Source organism: Epinephelus moara, chromosome 18, assembly GCF_006386435.1.
Source record: "Epinephelus moara isolate mb chromosome 18, YSFRI_EMoa_1.0, whole genome shotgun sequence".
Classification (NCBI taxonomy): Eukaryota; Metazoa; Chordata; class Actinopteri; order Perciformes; family Serranidae; genus Epinephelus; species Epinephelus moara.
Window position 1 is genome coordinate 6,757,426 of NC_065523.1, and position 16,709 is coordinate 6,774,134.

Here is a 16,709-nt window from a genome sequence, read left to right on the forward strand (position 1 = left end):
CTTTGCCCCCTTAGGCCGCACTGCTGTAAAAACCAACATGATTGTATAAAAGATATTACTACATAGGCTCGGGAACACTTTGGAAAACCATTGTCAGTAAACAGAGTTTGTTGCTGCATCTACAAATGCAAGTTCAGACTCTGCTATGCAAAGTGAAAGCCAAGAACATCCAGGACATCTGCCGACTTCTCTGAGCCTGGGCTCATCTGAGATAGACTGATACAAAGTGGAAAAGTGAACAGTGGTATTAAAAGTCCATATTTCAAAGTGTTTTTTTTTTTTTTTAATTTAAATAATGGACGTTGTGTCCTTCGGGCTTCAGAGGACAAGAATCATAAATTTTCTACCATTCTGCCAGCTTCTCTGATGGTATGGGAGCATGTTAGTGCCCATGGCATCATGAGTAACTTGCACATCTGTAAAGGCACCATGAATGCTGAAAGGGACATACAGGTTTTGGAGCATCATATGCTGCCATCCAGAGGACATCTTTTTCAGGGATGTCCCTGCTTATTCCAGCAAGACAATGAGCAACATTCTGCACGTTCCAGTAGCATGGCTTTGTAGTAAAATAGTGCAGGTACTAGACTGACCTGCCTGCAGTTCAGACCTGTCTCCTATCATAGAGTGTGTTACGAGGTGCAAAATATGACAACAGAGACCCTAGTGTTGAGCAACTTAGGTCACACAACAAGAAAGGGAAAGAATTTCACTTTCAAAACTGCAACAGTTTGTGTCCTCATTTCCCAAATACTGAGTGTTGTTTAAAGAAAAGGTGATATAATACGGTGCTACACATGCTCCTGTTCAAACTTTATTCAAACAATGTTGCAGGCATCGAATTAAGAACTGAATGTAGCTCAAAAAGGATTTTGTTGGTGGAGAGTCTCATAGTACTTAATTACCATGACCTGGATGACTATTGTAGGTAACTGGACTTGCTTGAGTTTCTTGAAGACACTTCACCTCTCATCTAAGAGGCTTCTTCAGTTGTAACTGACTGGTGGAGAGTCGCAGGCTGTGTGGGTGTGAACCCTTGCAGAGTTGTTAAGGTCACATGTGGGTATTAAGTTGTCTGGGGAGGGATCTCAGGACTGCATTGTAGGTAGGTGATAAGTGGTGTCGTAGGCCATCTCCACTGATTAACGATGGTTGTTCCAGTTTTGTCAAACTGCAATGACCATCGTTAGACAGAGCTAGCCTACTGGTCAGATCTACAGACCAAGATCTACAGACCAAAAAGAGAAGCAGGCCCTTCTCCCAACACAGACTCTCATTTGCTATTGTATGCTATAGAGAGGACATGGAGGCTCCTATTGGCTCAAGTGAGGTGTCATTCAAAAGGTCTGAGCGCAGCGGCCAGTTAGATACTGAGCAATTGGAAATATTTACAAGCAAACTGGAGATATTATAGGCAACATGTGAAAAGAGAACATTTGAAATTATGCAACAGCAGTCTATAGATATTTATAAATGTAATATTTGGCCTAAATATTTTACTGGATTTTGATCATCTGGACCTTTGTGAATGTACCACATTCACATTGCTGGAATATTAATGATCAGTAGATTATAATGAGGCTTTGTCGTATAATTGTTTGTTTGTTGGTGGTCTGACAGAATCGTTGATTGTACCTGCTGTTGTGGTAGTATCTTGAGATGGTTTCCATTAATCAAACTACAAGAATCTAAACTTTCCAAAGATGTTTGTACTGACTGTGAGTTCTAGCTATTGGTTGATAACAGGAGTAATGTGTAAAAACAGCAAGTGAGTGTATGTTTTGGTAGGCGTTTTTATTTTAAAACCTTGTTTCTGTTAATGAGGCCTCCATCATGTGTAAGCAGAGCAAAGTGCATCTCCTACCAGTAACATACAGCTTAAGTGCTGAGCTTTAACAAAACACATTTTGTTCTTGTCCAAATCTCCATATTGTCAGACTAACAAAGGATTTCCCCCACATCACCTGGTGGGGATAACAGAGATCATTTCACAACATTAAAGTCTTTTGTGTGGCATTTCTGTCTTTAGCAGAGAGACAGCAGGTGGGTTGGGGTTGGGGGTTGGTGTTGATGAATGAGTGGGTGACCCTTCCCCTCCAGTCTGCGGCTGTTGCAGGCAGAGTCAGTGTGCAGACTTTTACGAGGAGTTCCTCCTCACATGTTCGTGCTCATCCTGGTCTGGCTGTTGGCTGGAGTCAGTTCACCCTGGCTGCCCTCTCTGGGTGGAGACTGAGCATTGGACATAACATGAGTCAGGAAGTGTTACACCTGCCATTTACTATCAGTGGTGTGTCACCGCATTTCAATTCAACATAACCATCAATATAGTTCTCAAACACATTCTGATTCTTTGTATTAACAGTATTAAGTATATGTTACTCAGTATACACTGTGATGAAGAGTAAAAACAGACTGTTGGTACCTTAACATGGATCTGATTGCGCAGCACAGCAGCTCTGAGGATCATGGCTTTGGCTCTTCTCTGGAACTCTTTGCCCATATGGAGCGACTTTTCAAATGTGGTGCTTCTCTGGTCCACATCCCTCGCATACAGAATCTGCAAACATGTCAGTGTAGCAGTTTGTAATGACTGAAATGAGAAATTACTCGTTTCACCATTTTGTCTGTGTGCGTGTGTCTTACCTTGCTATGGGAGTCGATGCGTGCATTGATAAGCCCCTCCAGTATGAGCTGGGTGAGCTCGTCTTCCAGAGCTGCTACTGTGGTGTTGAAGGCCTGCGCCATCTTAGTCATGTCTGCTGACACGTAGGGGCTGAAATACTGAACACACAAGCTAACATTAGCTTGATAGTAGCAAGGTAGGAGATGTTTTGTTTTCCTTCCTGATGACTGACAGAGCTTGCGCACACTCCACAGTCAAGAGTTCAGAATAGCAATCAGTTAACTATCAAGAATACTTTTGAACAGTTACACGTCTGCCTATAGCTTAATTTTGCTACTCTTCAGTTTACTGCACTGTGCACCAGCTGGGCCGGGTGTGAGCTAACGTTAGCTAGCAGCACCCTTCATCCAACAATTACTGCTAGTAACGCCATCTTGACCTAAAGGTGTTGCTGAGGAAACACTGCCCACCCTTCCGTCTCCCCCGAGGTTACCCTGATGAGTAAGTGGCTCGATTATAAGCCGCAAAACTTTAGCATACGTTATCACTGTAGGCACACCAAGCAGTGTCAACACGGCTAGTGGTGCTTACATAGTAAACAATGCTAAAGGATTTGTGCAGCTCAAAATGAAGCTACTTACTGTTTTTTCTTTCCCCTTAAAAATTGAGGGGTTTGTTAGCAGTTAATGGGCATTAGGCTATCTGAAACAAAATTAGACAAAACAGACATCCCCTGTTTATGGCAATACACACCTTCTGATATATCACATCAAACAGTGAATAGTAACACCACACACACAAAAATTTGTTAACATTTGACAGTTACTTATGATGTTACTTTAATCCTACGAAAGAACAAGAAAAAAATTAAAGACATTTGCCATCAAAATTCGATACTTTCAAGGCCATGTAATGAATATAAATATTAAATACAAAGCTTTTTTGATATTTTTGAGACCCTGTGGGTATCATTAGAAACACAAGTGAATGGACTGTCTGTCTCACCTGAATGAGGGCTCTGTTCCTTATCTGGCTGTACAGTGTCTTGACATGTGGGGCCAGGTACATGTCCAACAGGAGGTTATCCTAGAGGAAACACCAGAGTCACTCATCCCAACACATAAACTCAAGATGATAATGTAATATTTTGTCATGTTATGTTCTCCTATAAACTCTGTACAGTCTCAAATTGCTGACTCTCTAGCGACAGTTATTCTATAACAGCTACCATCACGGTGTGTATCTTTAGTTTACTACTGATGTTTCTGCTCTCACCTTCATTTCATCGAGGAGCTTGAGACAAGATGCATACTTCGACTCATAGAACTTAAAGATGATGTCACGGATCTGAGGTTCCAACTCTAGAAACAACTTAAAGGAGCTGATGACAGAAAAAAAAAACATTATTACAACAATATTCTATACAAGTACCAAGATATCTTTCAGTTACCATGTACTAAACTATTCCTACCTGCTGGAGATGACGTTACGCTGGAGCTCCTGTCTGTCAAATGTGGCCAAAGCACACAAGCCTCCATACACAGCTACATTACTGGGTGACAGGAGCTGTAGGGAACACACACCCACAAACACACATTACTGATCTGGTTTTGTAACATAAACAAGGATTTTTCAGGAGATCCCTTGATTTGGCTGTCTGTTATTTACTCCCTCAACAACATGAAACGGCATTTCAAAATAAAGTCATGTGCCGGAAATTCACTGTACCTCAAAATAGTGTTGTTGTTTTTTTTAACAAACTGGACACGTTTGTGGCTTGTGGTCCATTCAGAATGGACCCGTGACCCACTTTTGGATTATGACTCACTAGTTGGGAAGCACTGCTTTAAAGTTCCCGGGGTTAACCACGTTGTAATACCATGGCACTACTGCCTGGCATCACTCACCTCTGGACAGTCACAGTGGTCAAAGGAAGCCTGCAGGAAGCACTTGGCAGCTGGTTTATATTTTCGAGAGGCCAACTCTGCCAGGCCTGAAACACCAATAAACAAGGTAAGACTACAACTACTTCCTCCAAAAATGATACATAACTGCTTTATACAGTGCGAGCGATAAGTGCTTTTTATAGAGTTTTATTGTGACAGCTGTTACTGACTGCTCTCGGAGCATTTTTTATTTAACAGTATAAGAAACCAGTTCATATTTGAAAACGTGGTTACTAGACAGCTCCCTCTCAGCTGATCCCCAAACTCAAGTGATGACTACTGGGAGACAATACTGTCACAGAACATAATTCTTACCTGCAGCACACTTTAATTTGGTGAGGACCGCTTGGTTTTGGCTATCTCGCTCTCCTCTTTGCTAAACAAAAAGAAACAGAAACAGCATCAGCAGAATGCATTTGTTGCCTCAGTAAAAATACTTAAAAAACAAAAAGGAAGAAAACAATGAAAATCAAAATGCACCTTGTGTTTAAAAAATGGGTGCACGGATGGTTTTCTGTCTCATTGTGAAACACTTGTGTCTGACTGTTACTAGTAATGATATCCTTATCTCAAGAGAAGTGTTTCTGTGACATAGTTGTTAAAAGCTTTACATTTAACTCAGTCCCGGCACTGAGGGATGAACTAAAAGCGAGACGCTGAGGATGGTGCTCACCTCTGCTATCTCTGGTGTGGATTCTGCTTTGTTGACGTAGCTCAGAACATGAGACCAGTTCTGGAGGTAAACACTAACCTGTGGGCACAGAGAAGATGATTTACTTCATATGCTTTGTTGTTAAGGTCAAATGGCTGAAACCTCTCCCAGTGGTTTCTATCCCATTCTGAGTTTCCGTTACGTGGCAGAAAGCATAAAAACGACTGTTCTACTTGGTAATACATATCTCTGGTTTAAAATGCTTATCACTCCATACTTATGAGACCCCCAAAAAGGCAGTACATCCAGACAAGTGTTGCTGAGGTCATGTCTAAATGAACATCAGTCATTGTGGCGAGTCTGGAATCTCCCTAGCAAGGCTGGCTACAGACTCCAAATCCAAAAATGTTATAGTCTTAGAGGAAAATAGAGACATTAATGATGGGTAGACAGATTAATTTGCTTTCACCACCAACTCTTACCGAATGTTCATAAATAGCCCACTGGTGACTAGCCACCTTCTGCTAAATCATATTAATGAATGCGCATTTAGACCTATTAGGAATGTTGACAGGCTATTTTAGACACAATAGACTGTGTTACCTTCCTAATAAGATGCAAATATGTTTTGTGGCTCCAGACAGTGTTTGTTTTTTTTAATTTTTGGTCGAAAATGGCTCTTTTGACAGTAAAGGTTGCTGACCCCTGTCCTAACCAATAACAGCAACATGGTTACTACCATAAGACATGAATGCAGCAGCAAAACGCGGTTCCATCATGCTGTACCTTGATGACATTCAGACACATGTTAATGACATGTTTAGCACTGGTGCAGTAGTCTCTGGCTCGGGAGTAGCACTTGAGGGCATTACTGAGGTCACCACAGTCCAGGTAATGGTCCCCCAAGTCATCATGGCCTCTCCTGGGGGAGGAAGGACAGAACAGAAGGCAGGTCAGAGGGAGATAAAGAGGTGGTAGATGCAGGAAAAGGACAGAGGGTCATTTCAAGAAAAGAATGACTGGTAATCAGCTAGCTCTCCAAAGAATTTCCAATGACCAAGCTGGCAAAACTAATAACCATGAACATTCTTTTTACAAACCACCTGTCTGTGCTGGTGTCTGCACTGGCTTGGTCCTAAGGCACAGGTCCTACTTTAAAGCTGCTGTTATTCTGCATGATCAGGGACTGTGAATACTCCTGGCAGCTGGTTTATATTTTCAAGAGGCCAACTCTAACAAGGTAAGACAACTACTATATCATCCAGAAATGATATATACTTACTTTCTATAGTTTTGCCTGTGGCAGCTGTTACTGGCTGCTCTCAGAATATTTTCTTTTTCATAGAACAGTATAAGAAATCAGTTCATATTTATCCGTACATGAAATCTTCTTCATACAAAATTCATGGAAAGTGGAGACTTTGAATCATAGACTGTAGAACATAATGGACATAGCCACAGTGACATCACCCACTGGTTTGTGGACTCCTATTTTAAAGCCACAAGTCTGGCCTTTTGGCTGTTGCCATCTTGGTTTTTTTGAGTCAGATCTGATCATATTTGGATGAGATGGTGGAAATAACTCTAACCCGAGCTGCTGTCTTGGTAAACAGGGTGCATTTACAGCTGTATTTAACTGTATTTGGAAAAACTGAATGTCCAACTCCTTAGAAGGTCTTTTAGTGCAACTAAACGCTGAACAAGACTTTTTAGGCGACCAAAACGTTAAAATTAGCTTTCATGAACTGAAAACATGCAGAAATAGCGACAGCTACAGCTGTAGCTATACTCTGTGATTCTGAGGCTGCACCACGGTTACAATAGCACTTGGAGCACTATGTCACCCTTAACCTGGCCAGAGCTCAGAGGTCTGCCTGTGCTTAGTTGAGATGTGGTATCCTGCCAATGTCAGTGGAGATTGGACGCATCCATTCAATTCCAGAGAACAGAAAATGTCACCTGTGTGACCTCGGAGAGATTGTAAATGAAGTACACTTTTTGTTCTACTGTCCATTTCATCACAATCTCAGATTTAAGCTTTTCTTTCAATTGACTGTAGAATGTCCTGATTTGTTTTCCATGTCTGATGAGTGATTTGAGTTTGTGTTTACAGACAAAGTGTTTCAGTAAGCTCAGTTTGTGTCAAATGCTTACCAACTGCATATGAGGGCACTTTATGTTAGACATTTTAAATATATGGTTTGTGCCATAATGTTTTTGCTCTTGTTTATAATGTTTTGTAGTGTCATGTGAGCCCATGTGGGCTGGGCATCTTGTGGTGTATGACACTTAAATAAAAGATCTCAATATGAACCATTACCTAACCAATTTTGACGCCATGGATGCCATTTTTTGTACCAGACTGTAAACATGTTTGTTTCTGCTGTAAAGTTGGGCATTTTAACATGGGGGTCTATGGGGATTGACTCGCTCTTTGAGCCATCCTCAAATGGCCATTAGATGAACTTTTTTGGCACTCTGGCTTCACCTTCCAGCCCCAAAGGTTGCCTGCTTGCTTTAAATACAAAACTGTTTGAGTTTTGTGTAAGAACACTGATGCTACTAATAAGATTCAATCATGCCGCGTGCCATCGTACCTAATGCTCTCTTTAATGGAGTTTCCCTTGTAGTTCTTGAGATCAGTATCCAGTTTCTCCAGTTTAAGAAGAGCCTTTTTCCTGGTGGACTCAGCCCAGGCAGAGTCTAGGGGAGGAGGAACAACCCCACCTTCAGGTACTGTGTCCGGCACACCCTGCACTTCCCTAAAGGTTAAGAAAAATACACACACACAAAACAATTAACATTCGATGTAGACAAGATCATTAATTATTGACTAATAAGGCATTTTGTTTTCCATCAGATTGTAGTGAAGTACAATGTGGCCACCCCAGTAAAACCAGTTTGAACATTTTTACACTGATCCAACCCTACTGGGCTGTTCACTCCCAAAGGACTGCCATATGACTAATAGCAACTGAAAGTCACACTCCATACCATCAAACCAGCCCACTGCTTAATTCTCTCTTGAATAGACTGGGAGGTGACTCTGAAAAATCGGGTGGAAAACAAATTGCACAATGCAACTGTATTGCAAATGAGCTTTTGCATCCCTCCCCCATGTATAAATTAACGTGCCACCTCTTGATTGGCGACAAAATTTAGGTTAAGGAAGGCAAAGTGCAGGAGGGAACAAAAGCAGAACTTTTAATGATGGCTACACATCAAAGTACAGGTTGTTTACGGTTCTGTTTAGGACATTTAGAGCATTACTATAGCAGCAAACCATAATCTGCAGTGTACAGAAATGGCAGAGTAATGGCATCATGAGAAGAGACTTAAGTCATGCGCCATGTGTGTGTTGTCATCTAACTTTTCAGCCACCTCCATGTTGAGAACCGTGTCAAGACAACTCATTCACTCTAAATTTTGCAAAGAACCCCTCTGAGTTCCTGTAGTCTAAAAGGCCAATATGTTCATTTTGGGTGGACGGAGAGCTGAAATCATCAACCTCTTTATCAAGAGTACACTGTTAAGCTTGCTAACATGATCCGTTTTCAAATCAGGATTGCACTCTTCCAAAAGCAGCATTCTTATGCCTGTGGATCTTTGACTTTCATACCGTGTGGCCTCTGTGAGTTTGCGGTGGATCTCTTCATAAGTATCGACATTAAAGGTCCTCTGGACAAAGGTGAGGGCCATCTTCAGGGCTTCCACCCGGAGCTGAGGGCAATGCTCAGCGATGAACTGAAGCCTCTCGATGCGCATTAATCCACTGTAGCTGGTTGCATACTGCTCCAGGTCCTACACAAAGGGAGGGACAGTTAAAACAAAACAAAAACTGCTCCTCTGAAATGTCCAGGTCACATTATAATTTTATAGTCTGTTAAGCCTCATTTCCACAGCATGGTGCAGCACAGTTCAACTCACTAAGAACCATTCTTGTTTGGTTTTCCATTAGCAAAAGTTGTACTTGGTACTTTTTTTGGTACCAACTTAGTCAAGGTTTTAAGCAAGCTGAGCCAAAACAAGAACATGGGGTTGAAACACTGCTGAAAAGGTTTTTTTTTTCTTTGTTTGTAAAGGTTTGCAGTCTGCCATGCTGTTATCATATACTACTCTGTGTACAATGATGCAGCTGGAAAAAAGTACAGTGATTCAGTCAACACTCATCTATGTTAAGGGGCAGCCTTAGATCCTTATTCCTTAACAACAAGGATTAACATCACTGCCAAAAGAGCACCACACAAATAATTATTGTCAATGGACAAACAGTTTGATTGCATGCCACCATCAAGGGTTAGTGTTAGAGTGAGAGTGTCTATATGCAAGTCTGTCAGGTCAGTACCAGTGTTGGGTTCTCCACGATGTAATTGGTGTCTGGAGCATTCTGCTGGTCCTCCTGGGGGTCTGCATCTATCTGCATGGGCTCCACAGACCCCTGAGAGAAACACATTGGGCACAGAGATTGGCAGAAATCACAACGCAAGACATGATCCATGTAATAGCTGCAAAAGATCAAAATAATACTAGAACTGTATGGAAAAAAAGAAGACAACTAGAGTCGGTTTGCCAAGAGCAAATCCTCTGCTGTGATGCTGTAAGATGGAATACTTAAAAAGATTCAAGACCATCAACCAATGAACCACAACAAAATGTGTGCTGCAGCCTGTTACAGCAGGTGAGCTACGAACACATCACCAGGCTGAGCTTCCATTGCTAGTGGTGAAGCTGGGTCAAAAAGCAAGCCTCATTTCAGGACCAGGAGCTGTCCAAACATCGAGCTATTAAACAGCATGGCACAGATCAAGGTACAGTATTCATTTGTTCTACACAGGGATTGATTATGAGACGGTAAATTATTAATATTCACAAGGGTTTAAACATAAAACAAAAATAAATTAAATGCAATGAGCTATGTCCTGCTGTAATTAAATATCTAATCCTACCTAACTACAATTACAAAACAGCTTCAAAGCTGGTTTAGACTGCTAATGATAGCTGTCAATATATTAGTACATGGCCATGTGAGAATTGACATTGTTCTGCACAATGGATATACATAAGGGATAATGCATAGTGAGCCGGTGACTGTTGAAAAATAACTCCCGACAGAAGGGAGCTATTTTTCCAACAGTCACCGGCTCACTATACATTATCCTGCTTAGTGATGTGACACAAAATAATGATTAAAGCACGTTTTATTGATTCAAAATTCGCAAAAAGAAATGTGTCTGTACTCTGTATCCATGGCTCCTCAGTCTAAGGCCGTTGTTATGGCATCCCTAGCAACGGAGCAACGGAGCAGCAGAGCAGCGGTGATACCTCAAGAAATAAACACCGCAGAATTTTGTTGATTGACCAATCAACAGTATTTAAGAATGCCATGTTCTAATATATGTTAACTGGTTCCAACAGCCCTTACAGTTCTTATCAGGACAGGTCTTGTTCTAAATGGTTGCCAACAGGCAAAGCAAAATAGGGTAATAACAGGCTGATACATTCAGACATAAGTTACTGATGCTGAATTAATGCTACCTTAGGAAAAAACAAACTTTTTTGCAAAAGCTGCAAAGTTAGAATGCATCAGTACTGTATTCGTTACCAAAAATGGATGAATGCAGGGTTGAAAATGAACTTTTTTCTCCACCTGCATTCCAAAATCTACCAGCCACTTGCATATTTCACCAGCATTTGGCTAAAAAAAACCCCTCTTAATATCAGAGGAGGAGTTGTAGTACTTCTGTCCTAGAGGGCTGCTTTAAGCTTTACAAGCCATTAAAAGACACTGTTCTGGGGGTACTTGAAGCCCCAAAGCTTCAAATCCTTGTCCGCACAAACAGAGGGAGAGCTCCAAAGGTTCACAATGCTTCATTCGCCCACTCATACGGCTTATGAATACAGTAATGCTAGCTACAATTAAAGGCTAATGTGACAAACTGCTAATAACAGGAAGTTGGCTTCGCAATGCTAGCTTTCGTTAGCTACAAGCTACAATAATAAACACAAAGGGTACTTCAGTCTATGGTATGTTTATCTTAGATGAAAAATAAAACTTCTTTACACCGGTAACAGCTCTAATAACAACTTAGTTGGCGTCATTTGTTGTTTTGCCAGCGTTTAACGTAACAACAATGCTAAAATCGTCATTATGTTATTAGCTAACGTTATAACGTTAGCCAATGGAGGCCTTCACTCGCCTGTTAGCCTTCAGATCCAGACTCCAGATTAAATAATCTCCCAATTTTAGACGATTTACTAGCAAACACGCATGCATTTAAAATGTTTCATAAAAATAAAAGGGTCACTCCTAGACTCGGCACTTTTTTAACAAAAAAAAATATATATATGTATATGTAACGTTATTTCTTCACTAAGTTTAACGTTAGCGCACTGTAACGCCAGGGATGCACAATAACATTACATTTAGCAATAATGCCAACCATTTTCAGAACTTAACTTTAATTCTTCACCAATGTTTTATTCAAACAAGATATTGTTTTGCAAATGATTCATACGCATAACAAAAAATTATGGTGGTCTTAATTTGTGATCTTTAGCCAGGAACTAAACCGCAGCTAAGGTTCCAATAGTTTAACTTAGCTATTAGCTAACTGCTAGCTACGTTGTCCTAAAAACCTATTATGTTTATTTTCCAGCGATACTGGATGGCTGCAAAACACTTACCTGAAAGTTAAACACTTGCACAGGCAAAGGCATCTTATCCTCTTCTGACTTCGGTGTCGTTATTGTTAGAGGTGTATTAAAGCATAAAGATATTGTTGTGCAGCGTGCAGCCCACTAGCTGAGCCTGTCAGTGGGATGGGTCTGCAGGTCGGACGAACGAACGGCCGCGTTAACAGTCGCAGTTTGACGTCATCTTTGTCTTCTTCTTTGGTTTTAGGGCGGTAGGCAACGAAAAAATGCAATACCGCCCCCCGCTGGATTTACATTAAGGTCTCCACTCAATATACAAAATGATACTACTACTACTATTAATAGCAATCCCTTCCCATCCAAACTCATAAAAACCTCTCTCAAAAGCCCCCGTACATCTTCTCCAGAGACACCCACAGCATCCAGAAACCTCCTCGCTGCATCTGATCTGATTTTCTCAGTTTTCTCAGGTTTTCTTTCACATTCAGCAGTGCAGTTAATAGCTGTTGCCAGAAGGCTAAAAACTTTGTCTGGTCCTTACACAAGCATTATTTCTCGTGTTTCCTGGCTGACTTGACCTCTTTGGCTTCCTGTCTTACACCATATTTTGTCTTATCTACTTTATTTCCTTTCATTATACGATCTCTAATTGTTTCTGCCTCCCTTACTCTCTTTGGACAGTTAGCCTCCCATGCTGCATGGTTGTCTTTGCAAGGAACACACACTCTTTCTCACATTCTTTACATTCATTCTCCCCACATTTACCACATGTGTCAGAATCACACCTACGTACAAACAGACTGTGACCGAATTTCCAACAGTCCTTAAATAGAAGCGGTTTGGGGATATACTGTCTTATGATACATGGCCAAAAAACACCCTAGACAGATAGTATTCTAAATCAAAGTGTAGAATGATGGACTTGGTCTCAAGCATTTCCCGAGTCTCCTGTCAAACCTCTTCATCCTATAGCTGTCTGTTTCCCCTTTACACTTTATTAGTCTCCCAGCCTACACTCTGTATGAGACTCTGTCAACACATTTTACTGGGTCTCTCTTGTTAAATGAGAAACATGTCATTGGATACATATTCATCCCATCCCCTAAAAGTCAGACTTTCAGTGCCTTTTAAATCTGTCTCTTTGACACACACTCTACTACTATCAAACTGGATCATTTGACATCGAACAGCTTGACTTTTCCCAACTCCTTCTGGAGCCATCTCACCACAGTGTGCTTCTCTGACACTTCATAAGAGCTAAAATTTGGTTTCGATCTGATACCAAGTGATACAAGGATAGAATCGCTGATATCGACATCGATATAATACCGTTTAATACTGATAGTGGCTAATGTACTTTCATGTAGGGGAAAGCACTGTTTCATGATTTATGAGGTGGATAATCCGAAAGCTAATGAGGACCAATTACAGTTTGAAAATTTAACATTAGCCAATACTGAAGATCTAATTCAACTAAATATTAATTTCACTACTTTAATACGTGGATTCTTTTCTGAGCCGCTCTGAACAGACCGCTGGTGAACCCTGTCTCTGTGTTGGGAGTCTGGATGCTGAGGCATTTCCCTCCTCCCTTCTTTACGGTTGCAGCTCCAAGTTCTCCTCCTCATGTTTTTTTCCCTCTTCCATTAATCCATCACTGCTATTATGTGTCAGATTAAACTAGTTGGGGTGCATGCCATGTTTTGTTTTTGAGTAAAAAGCAGTGGAGAAACAAATAATGCATGCACTAGATGTGTTCCCGACAGCGGAATATTGCACCAACAGTTTTACTCTTGAAATATAAATAATATGACGTAGGGGAGAGGTTATCAATCCTATTGACACTACGATCAATCTTCAAAATGAAACATGTTATTGATCCGCCCACCACTACTGTTTACTAAAGATAATGGAACGCCCTCCCTGTGCTTCTCTGTTTATTCTCTACCTCCACCAACCCTATAAAGCCTTAATGGTTCTTTTTTTAACATGCTTTGAACATCATAACAGTACATGCTCAACCTTTTCTGTGATTAAAACAGCTTCTGTCTTGTTTTATGATATAAAGTGTTGCATTAAGTCCTCTGGGCTATGTCCAATCTTAAAGTTAGATATCTTCCTTTGAGACCCTATCCTGTAATTTCTTACTTTAACTTATTTTTGGACTCAAGGCCTACAGTAATGCCTGCCTTCACTATTTATCAGACTGGATTTTGATAAAGCTGTCCTCACTGATGGTTTGTGTTGATTTTAGACTGTACATTGCAGCAGGGAAATCTGAAATCCTTTGTTTGTGATAACATCCTCTACTCTCAAGACTGCCCATAGCTGTTAATTCTGACGTGTATATCAAGAGTTTATTAGATATTATTTTCATAATTGCTTTATCTTCATCAATTTTATCATATAGCAGGTATATGTAGGTCTATACTTTCATTTTCATTTTCATGTTTATTTGATAGGGACAGAAACATATACATAGAGAATTGCACAGCAATTAACCAATGCAATGTATCACAGCATTACTACTACCTGTTCCCAGTGGTTATTGTTCTGGTCTTTGATCCAGCTGTAAAAAATACTGATATACCTATAGTGGTTATTCTTTATGTAGACCTATGGAACTAATATTTCCCTCTGACTATTCTCTTCTTTTTTCGTCTGGACCCCCCCCCAACCCCAAATGTGGTCCTTGTTGTGGTGCCCAATGTTTTCCCCATTTTGAAATAATAAAATGAATGGTGCTCAATGGGATGTTCATACATAGTTTTTATAACCCAGCCCTAATCTTTACATCTCCAGAATGTTCCCTGACCTATTTGGAGAGTTCCTTGGTTTTCATGGTGGCGCTTGATTGATGGTGCTTCTTTCTAAGTGGTACTGCAATTTCTGGGGCCTTTCAGAACAAGTATATTCTGAGATCATGTGACATTTGATTGCACACAGGTGGACTTATACGTATTATGTGACTTCTCAAGCTCATTGACAGTGCCAGGTCTTATTTAGGGGCATCATAGTAAAGGTGGTGAATGCACACACACACACACACACACACACACACACCACATTTCAGTTTATTTTTTATTTACTTATTTTTAACAAGTTTTTTTTTTTTTCATTTAACATCACCAATTTTGGCTATTTTGACATGACAAAAAATCTCAATAAAAATCTATTTAAATCATTTGCACTGATGCAATAAAATAGGAAGAATGCCAGGGAGGGTGAATACTTTTGGATGAAATGGAAGAAGGAGGAATTTAATCTACATATGTTGTCTCTGGGTAAGTGTGTCAGCTAAAATTTTAAATATAAATCTGAAAACTAGGCTAAAGTCCATGTGACATGAATAAAGATCTGACAACCTCTGTAATCACTCTCCCTCTGTCTGTATCTCTCCCTCGCTGTCGTATCCTGTGAATGCTGACCGGGCACTTCACTATCCTTTGCTGCACGTCACAGCTCACAATCCCCATTATTAATGCTATTTATAGCCAATAAGCTATCAGAGGTTCATTTTACTCACAGTGATGCAGGCCTGCCACTTAACACAACTTCCACATCAGGGATGGATGAAGGTGCCTTTTCAGATATTTCACTCAAGTAAAAGAATTGCTATTAAACTATTATTATTCATTTTGGCTACTATGTGCTAACTTTACTCCTATGAATAAATCAAACTCAGTTACAAGTAAAAGTCCTGCATGCAAAAGGTTGTAAAAGTATTGTCAGGAAAAAAATGTATCAAAAGTGAAAATACTCATATGCAGAATGACTTTAAGATGATCATATTGACATATATATTGGATTTTTAAAATTTTTTTGGTTCATTTATAGGTTAGAAGCTGTGGGTGAAAAATTCACATATTTTACTGAACATTTTTTGTAGCAATACCACACTTTAAAGCTAGTTGCTAGTTTTTGCTGTGATTTGCTTATTAGAGAATACAGTAAAATCCATAGGCTAAATTGTGAAATTATATGGTATTCAGCTTGTCAAATGCTTTATGCTCTAACATTTTTAATTGCAGAATGACTAAAATCTCTAGCTTTATCACACTGAGACTGATTGATTGTGACTCATCAGGCTGATAGGCCGATAGTTTTTAGACTTGGACACTCCTCTTGAGCTCAACAGTATTTTATATAGTCTATGGTTAACAGTTGAAATTACGTCTACATGCGTGATCAAAAAACAAAACTGTCTCTTCCACCAGTGGTACAAGGTCGTTATGATGGGCCCCAGTGCATGCTATAATGACGGGCCCCAGTGTGCCCTACTTACTAGTTATGAAGCACACACAGAGTTTTAGGCATATATATTCTACCAACAGTGTGTCTTACTGCCGCTTTTATGTTATATCCACTTTCAGATGTGCCAGGCTCGGTCTTGAGAGATTTTGCAGCTAAACCAGTCTACTGTAAATTGTATTTTCTCGCTACATGACGAAACAGAGACTCAATATTGGACAACATCAACATATGTATTATCCAGCAATCTTCATTACATATATGATAAAAGCTACAAAAGAAAACATGAAATTATCAGTTTGACTAAATAGTTTTTTTTTAATTATTAAATTATAGTTTTTTAAAGTTAATGTAAAATAAGCATGTCGTTTTGTTATAGATTGATACTATTTTACAAAAACAGAAAACCATGATGAAGATGGGTTTGCCTTTTTGAGAGCATATGAAGAAAATCACACAATTTTTAGTTCAATGTGAGTTCTTCTTTGAACATGGCCATATTTACAGGTGGCAATCGGACTCCTCCACCCCACGAGCCCCAGTGCAACCGCACTGTCTATATTTACGCCCCTGTCGTCCAATA

At 40.1% G+C, this 16,709-nt stretch overlaps 1 protein-coding gene across 1 annotated transcript; it reads right to left on the bottom strand.

Annotated features, from left to right (window-relative positions):
- Nucleotides 1–1,773: 1,773 nt before the first annotated feature.
- Nucleotides 1,774–12,065, bottom strand: gps1 (G protein pathway suppressor 1). Its single transcript, XM_050068717.1, has 14 exons — nucleotides 11,906–12,065; nucleotides 9,567–9,659; nucleotides 8,841–9,022; nucleotides 7,819–7,983; nucleotides 6,008–6,143; nucleotides 5,243–5,320; nucleotides 4,885–4,945; nucleotides 4,531–4,616; nucleotides 4,095–4,189; nucleotides 3,899–4,004; nucleotides 3,629–3,709; nucleotides 2,644–2,781; nucleotides 2,423–2,557; nucleotides 1,774–2,229 (listed from the first exon to the last, which is right to left on the bottom strand). The coding sequence occupies exons 1-14, from the start codon at nucleotides 11,936–11,938 to the stop codon at nucleotides 2,155–2,157; spliced, it is 1,464 nt and encodes a 487-aa protein (XP_049924674.1). The 5' UTR covers nucleotides 11,939–12,065; the 3' UTR covers nucleotides 1,774–2,154.
- Between the last annotated feature and the right edge of the window lie 4,644 nt (nucleotides 12,066–16,709).